At 40.7% G+C, this 7,762-nt stretch overlaps 1 protein-coding gene across 1 annotated transcript; it reads left to right on the plus strand.

Annotated features, from left to right (window-relative positions):
• Window positions 1-1,361: 1,361 nt before the first annotated feature.
• LOC107578358 (kinesin-like protein KIF20B) lies at window positions 1,362-2,004 on the plus strand (the record flags this gene model as incomplete). The annotated part of the gene is made up of 4 exons (XM_016264329.1): window positions 1,362-1,511; window positions 1,600-1,648; window positions 1,724-1,904; window positions 1,988-2,004. Coding segments are annotated over 4 exons (397 nt in total), but the record flags the coding sequence as incomplete, so codon positions are not given.
• Between the last annotated feature and the right edge of the window lie 5,758 nt (window positions 2,005-7,762).

The following is a 7,762-nucleotide window of genomic DNA, read 5'->3' on the forward strand; positions in this document are numbered from 1 at the left end:
GGACCCTGTGTGACTTGTTGTTTGTGATTTATGAAATCATTAGAAGTGTTCTGATTCTTGATGTTTCTTGTGAAGGATCCACCTGACCTGGAGAAGGAACTTGAGGGTGTATCTTTGGATAAGACCATTTTTATAAAATGAATAATCCATTCTAATAAAGTTAGTCTGTGTTTAAGGACTTTGTGGCCATTCAGCCTCCAAAGACTTTTGGCTGCTCCACAATAATCTCTTACTGTCTGGCCAGTTACAGCACAATGTTTCCAGTTCTCTCAGACAAGCGGACCCTTCAGCACACAGTCTAGAGCAGGGTTCCTCAAATCTTGCCCTGGAGGGCCAATGTGTTGCAGAGTTTAGCTCCAACCCTGATCAAATTCAGCTACCTGTGATTTTTTTTCTAATGATCTGGAAGACATTGATTAGCATGCTCGGGTGTGTTTGATTGGGGTTAGAGCTGAACTCTGCAGGAAAATGGATCTTGTGGGCCAGATTTGAGGATTCCTTCCTGGTCTAGATTGTGACTGATCATGTGAGGCAGTAGTTTTCCCTATTTGACCATGCTGAAGAATCTTCACGTTTGTCTTTGGAAATTATGTTTGAGGTCAAATGTTGTGCTCTCTTGAGTCATGCTCATAACTTGGTTTTGTATAACAGATTATTCACAAGATGATATTAACATTGTGGTATTAGGTTTATGGTCCAGAAGCTACACCGAAGGAGATGCTAGATGGTCAAATTTCTCTGATCTTAATGAACGGCGTCACCAATGCTAGGAAGACCTGCAAACTATTTTATTTAAGTTTTGTATATTTTGTTGTATTGATGGACTCAAGTTTCTGTTGTAATTGACAATGTCACAAATATTGTCAATGGCGCTTGTCAGTGTGTTAATGCTCAAACACATTTTAATTTGAGCAAGTTAAAATTGAGGAAAAAAAGGTATTTGAATGAACGTATTGAAGTATCGTGCCCTGAATGAGTTTCCCAAAGGTCAGGAATGGGAAGTAGGGTCAGTAAATTAAGGTCCGTTTTGATCAGACCAACCATGTAAAATAGAGTCTGTGTGAACGCAGAAGAAGCAAACAGAAGTAACGTTGAATTTGTTTAAGAGTTGCATCAAAAATAAAAAGGGCAGGGACTATCCTTTCTATCCAATGGTTCTGGCCATTGGTTGTTAATTGAATGGAGGCGGATCTGAATGTCTGACATTTTGATGAATACTTACAAGGTCAAATGTATAAAAGCATGCATCAATGATTTGTTCTCTAGATCATTAAGATGCACTTACAAAACCCAAAGCATGAATTTCCATATTGTGCCAACTTTAAAAAGTGATTTTTATTTTTGCAAAATTCTTATTCAAGCTTTGTCCTGATTGTGTTTTATTGTATTGGTCCAGAGACTCATCCAGGCATCTTGCCTTGTTCCCTCAACATGATCTTCAGTAGTCTGGATGGTCTTGTCTTCACCCAGATGTGCCTTTTTAAAAACCCAGATGTGAGCTTTTTAAAGAGGTACTGTAATGTCAGTGTTAAACAACCACTGTTTTTCAGGAGTGTTTCACTTAAAAAAAAAAAAAAAAAATGTTGGTCTTCTCTTTAGACTGGTGCACAGAGTACGTCTTGCCATAGCTCGAAGTCTGATCTTGAAGGTAATGGTTGGGGGGGGGGGGGTTGGCAGTCTGTTGTTTGTCTGGCTGATGCTTAACTTTCTGGTTCCCTGTTAGATGATTCCACTTTGTGATATAAGCTCTGCAGTGATGGATGTACACCAGGTTTTCAATTTGGGTCTCATTTTTGAAATCTACAATGAGAACCTCCACAACTTGCTAGAACAGCATTCAGACAATGCTTCACAGAGAACCAACCTCCGTCTGTGTCAGGATGTCAAAGGGAACTCCATCAAAGGTAAAGGAGAATTTGTTCTGTAATTTACAATTTCTGTCATTAAATTTTCATATACATTTCTCCTTTATGTATGCATTTGACAGGATTTTATCCAAAGTGACTTCCATTCCGTTCAAGTTATGCATTTTATCAGTTCATGTGTTCCCTGAGATTCAAACCCATGACCTTGGTGTTGCTAAAACCATATGCTGTTTGAGCGAGAGGAGATTACACTGACACATTGCAATATTTCTTCATTCGATAACTATAATAGCATTTCAAAGGCGTTTCAGTCAACTGATTCGAGGAAACTGATGTGCGGTGTCAGATTGTCTTTGCTCATAACTTTTATTTATTTTAATAATTAGATCTGAGATGGGTACAGGTGAGCAGTGCTGATGAAGCCTAAAAAGTGATGAAACTGGGCAAAAGGAACCAGCGCATCTCGAACTAAACTGGAACCCAAGCTCTCCAGCAGGAGGTACTCTACACAATTTCTGTAACTTCCTGTTTATCCATTTTAACGCAGTGGTTGTATGCATATGTTCTGACGTCAGAACTAACTAAACTAAACCTGGCCTGCTGGTTATTTCTGAGTGCATTGATGCGCTTTCCCAGGATGAGTAGAGATGTGTTGATGTTTCCAGCCTCTGAGACGTTCACCTTTTATTTAGTTTCGCACAGGGCTCCAATCCAGCCAGATCACAGTGTCAACCTTGAACCAGAGTAAATACTTTAACAAACCATTCTGAAACCCAACACTAACAACCTGCGGAGAGGTCAAATCAGTGTTCACAGACTCACTTGCTGACTGACTCCACTCTGGGTTTTCCCACATCTTCCAACTTCAGGACCTGGACAGAAAATACTGTGGCTAAAAATCAGGCAAAGAGGACATGAAGTCGGAATAACATGTGCATACAACACCCACTGTGTTAAAATGGATAAACAGGAAGTTACAGAATTTGTATAGAGTACCTCCTGCTGGAGAGCTTGGGTTCCAGGTTAGGTTGAGTTTAGTGTTGGAGATGCGCTGGTTCCTTTTGCCCATTTTCATCACCTTTTAAGGCTTCATCCGCACTGGTCACTTGCACCCATCTAAGAAATTAACAAAAACCTATGAGCAAAGACTATCTGACACGGCACATCAGTTTCCTCAAATCAACTGGCTGGAGGACACCATTGTGGATGCTGAGGAAGAGGAGAAAGAGACTGCTGCTCGATAATGTTTGAGGTGAGATCTGGCACCTTGCACCATAAGTCGCATGGTAATTTTAGTTTTTGTTCTAATCAGCCGTAACTCTAAGTGCACAAGACTTATTTGAACTTTTATTTGTTTTTCATCCACTTGGGACACAAATCGGGTATACTTTTTTTTTTTTTTTTTTTTTTTGCGCATGGTTTATGTTTGCCTAACACTGAGGTTTTTGCATCAATATAGCTGTTTTGTGTTTGTATGTAAAGGCCCAACTGCAGTGTTTATATAGAGGCACTTCGGCAGCAGTTGAGGAAGGAGAAAGCTGAACACTCTCGAGGCACATGTTGAAGATTTCTGAGCTGGTTTCTCAGATGCAGGAAGATTACAGGTCGGATCACAGGCCCCTGTGCTCAATTATGTGTAATTTTAAGCAAATTACAGTTCATGATATAACCAAGACTGCTTTCCATGTCTTTATTTTAGTGAGTGCATTTCCAGACAGAGGGAACTGATTGAGGAATGGTGTGAACTGCGACTGGAGATTCTCAAACCTGGTGGGAACAACCGCTGGAATCAGACTGGGATGCCCAGGCTGCCCAACCCTGCTTGGGGACCTCCAACCCTAGAGTTTCTGTGACACTGACAGCTGATTCGGAGTTTCACTGAGCTGTTCTGAATTTTTTTTTTTTTTCCCGCAGAAACCGTTTCGGCAGAGAAGAATTGGTTACCCTCGGTTTCAGCAGGGAAGTTTAGCGTAAAGTGCTAGTAATTTGTGCTATCCTGTGCTTTGCCAAGGAAGGTTAACAATAGTTGATCTGCGTTAACAAGCGTACCCTCTGTTGATCAGAGACGTTTTGATTGTGTGGTAACAAAGAAACTCTCAATGTTTGGAAAGAATGCTAGACTATCCCCACAACTGGGAAAAAGGTGGTCTCGCGACTCCTTTGTGGTCAGATAGCGAATTCAAATCACTGTTAGGAGTGCAAATGAGCCTAAGTCACTGAGAAAGTTAGACAAGAACTAACTCAGAAATATGAAATCCATCCAGACAAGACTTGGTCTGTAGATGAGTGTAAAAAGGTACTAGGAGCATGTATTCGCAAGAACAATGTGAAAGGCATTATCTGCTACCACAGAGCATTTGGTTTAGCGCTAGCTACACAACAGTCTCAGCATAACTCGGAGCTAGAGGAACAGAACGAAGAGCTCCATACTAGAGTATCCTCTCTGACTAAGAAATTGAACCGCAACGAAGCTGCAGCAAAAACTGATGTGGAAGTTCGTCGGCCTGATAACAATTATCCTGACTTGCAAGCTTTCTTTGAAACCTATGTAGCCATCCAATCAGTAACTGATGTGCCTGTACCATTCAGTGAAGGTATGTGGCGCTAGGAGAAGATCTCCGGGAATTGAAAGTGTTCCGCCCAACTTTTCTGTTGTCCAAGTACAAATTGTTGCCAAAGCGCTATGTAGGACCTAAAGATATAGAGACTATCCCAGAGCTTACCCTCAGCACGCACAAATTTGTCTGAATTTAGAAGAGCATTGATCAGCAAAATGCGTCTCTACGACATATCTCTTGCTGAAGTCACCCAGCTAATATCCCAAATCTTGACCGAGTCCGAATTCAGGGATTTTTGAAAGTGCTGTAAATAACTCTGAGTTTCAACATGCCAGCAAAGATGAATTGAGAGAGGGAGTTCTGAGACTGTTAAAGAACATTGTTGGACCAAAAGTGTATTGGTCAAAGGTCACTAGTTGTGTACAGCAGAAGGATGAAACTGAGTACACTGAAAGTTTTTGTCAGTCAGCTGCAGCATACAGTGGAATAACTGACACTCCAGAGAAGGTACTGGATCATAAAGGACCACTAGTTCGAACATGGTTTGATGGCCTTTTATCTGAGTACAGATCTGCCATGCCATTCTTAGATCTTACATGGTCCACTGGAAGCCTGCAAAACAACTTGGACAGGTTGGCTACTTGGGAAAGAGACTCTGATGTTAAAGCCAGAGTAAAGATTGCAGCAGCATTGCAGGTCAATAACCAACATTATTATTATTATTAAGGAGAATAGATAACCGACAGAAACGTAAAACTCCTAAGAGGGAGGGCAGTTGTCATTACTGTGGTAAACCTGGACACTGGATGAAAGTGTAGGAAAAGCAAGAAGACATTAGGAGAAATTAACCGCTTTACTCAGCTCCTACTCAGTCTAATTACTACTCTGAAGCAGCCCCTCCTCACTTCACCAAACCGTTGGAGCAGCTTGCTCGGGTGTTAACTGTTAGGGCTGTGAGTGCTTAATTTCCCCAGTAATGTACAACAAAGATGAAAGATTCTTCGTAAATAAAACTACAGGAAGGTGACTGCCACTTCCTTCCATTGGGAGAACACTAGTTAAGTACACTCAAAGATATACTACAGCACACTCCAGTCACTCACCTATCCTCTTTGGGTTATGATGTTTGTTATGACTGATGTTCCATTGGAGGATGGAGATGTCGCACAGTAAAGTTTGCACACCAACTACAAACTTTGGGACCGACTAGAACACGCACGGCCCAGGGAAGAACCGAAGTGCAACAGGCCTCGGGGGCCAACCCTGTGGTGAAGACTTCCTCATAGGTTTCCCCGATCAGTAGTTTTATCCCCACCTCACTGGTCCATAGGTGTCAAATTACTTAACTAGATTGAGAAAAAGACTATATGATCACCAGAAGTCTAAAAATGTATATGCATGAATTCTGCTGTTTCGTTGTTTTCTTGTGTTGCAGGTATGTGTACATGCCATGTCATCTTCATAAGCGACATCCTGGTGTAACGCATCAGCTCAGACATCCATGTCAAGCTTCATGAGGACAAAGAGTCATCCGAGTAAATCTATGTGGGAAATGGACTACAGAAAACAGACTTCACAACTATTCAGGCACCATGGACTTCAGGACTTCCACTATTATGCTACATGGTTTTCTGTGTTATGTAGTTTCTACGACATGTTACCATCCGTGTCATATGTGTCAACAGTTAGGTCTAAAAGTTATTTTTAGAACCGTAAGTAAATCAAGGACAAGACACTGAATAAGTTATATGGGCCTGTAACTTTTTCATGTTACATGAATGCAAGCGGGGGCTTGTTTACAAACATAGGCTATACAATGGACTCGTGGAGGTTTAAATTTGTATTATGCGAGTTATTAGAACTCTCAAAGGGGGGGGGGACTGTGGGATTACAAATGTAAGAATGTTTAAAATATGCTGATCCTATGTTCTGACATAGCATCACATGAAAAACTAAGGTGAAGTACATTGTATTTAGCATTTAAGGTAAATATGATGACATCAGACAAATTATTCTCTTAAGCAAAGTTTGTAGCAAGAGGTTTCTGTTCTCTTATTGTTAGTCAAATGAACCATCTTACTGAGACTATCACCTTTTGTTTGTAATGCCCCAGTCTTTGAGTAGTTATGCTGATTGGATTAGGACTGGTGAAATGGGGCAGGTTGCTATACCTGAATACTTCGTTTAAGGTTGTCCCCCAGGTGCTTTGTCTCCATTTCTAAGCACTTCCTCCCTAAATGTATATAAACTACAATGTATCACTGCCTTAGTTAGACTTGGATGACTGCAGCATGCACAGCGAGTCCTCAATAAAGAGTAACTTCTGTATGAAAGATATCCCAACGTCTCTGCTTCGACGAGGAAAAAGTTTCATACAGTAGCACAGCATTTTTGAATGATTGTCTTCATGAATTTGTCTGCTTCCATATTGCATGTTTCCTCTCACTTGTAAAATATGCTAGCAGTTATTTCTTCTAGTTCTTTAAAAGCAGTTCTTCATGCGTTTCTGCTCGCATATTTTTAAATCTGCTTCATTGAGGTTCCAAATAATGGCTCATTGGCTTCGATATAACACCTAGAAGCTGGGGCACCGCTAGCAATTTTGGGCCTTATGAAAGAATATGAGGTTGTGCCCCTTACTGCACCAAACATATACTATATTGCCCAAAGTATTGGGACACCCCCTTCTAATGTAGTACACATCTTAATGTTTAAGCACATGGTTACTCATTGCGTGGCTCGCCAAGCTTTAATTTGTGGCTAGTATTGCAGTAAATAATGCGATAAGATCATGCAGTCAATACAGATATTTGATAAAATCATTCAAAACAAACAGGGCTACAACATAACCCATTAAAAAATTCACACCGTGTCTACACCGGACACGACTGGCACGACACGACGTGACAAACGACAAAGTCCATTTTAATCAGTGATGTTCTGTCTACACTGGATGTCTACACTGGATGCAGCGTGATGCATGTGGCATGTAAACTGATGCCTCGTTCTATTTATGACGAACTGTACTGACACAATATTCAAATGATTTGCAACGGTCCCTTTTTCGCATAGCCCATGTAGACATGGTCAGACAGTGTCTGCTCTATTACAAATAATTGATATACTGTGTGTGTGTGTGTATATATATATATATATATATATATATAACTAACACAGGGGCATTACAAGATGTAATATAGCCTAGAAAAGATATTTAAACTTGCTTTGCCCTTACGTCCATAACACTGACTCACTGCGGAGTTGCCAGTTTTGACAATCTTTCCAGCTCTTAACGCCGAATGTGCTCTTCATGGATGGTTAGATACATGATGGGCTAAT

The sequence above is a fragment of the Sinocyclocheilus grahami genome, unplaced genomic scaffold (genome assembly GCF_001515645.1).
Source record: "Sinocyclocheilus grahami isolate Dianchi unplaced genomic scaffold, SAMN03320097.WGS_v1.1 scaffold9891.1, whole genome shotgun sequence".
Classification (NCBI taxonomy): Eukaryota; Metazoa; Chordata; class Actinopteri; order Cypriniformes; family Cyprinidae; genus Sinocyclocheilus; species Sinocyclocheilus grahami.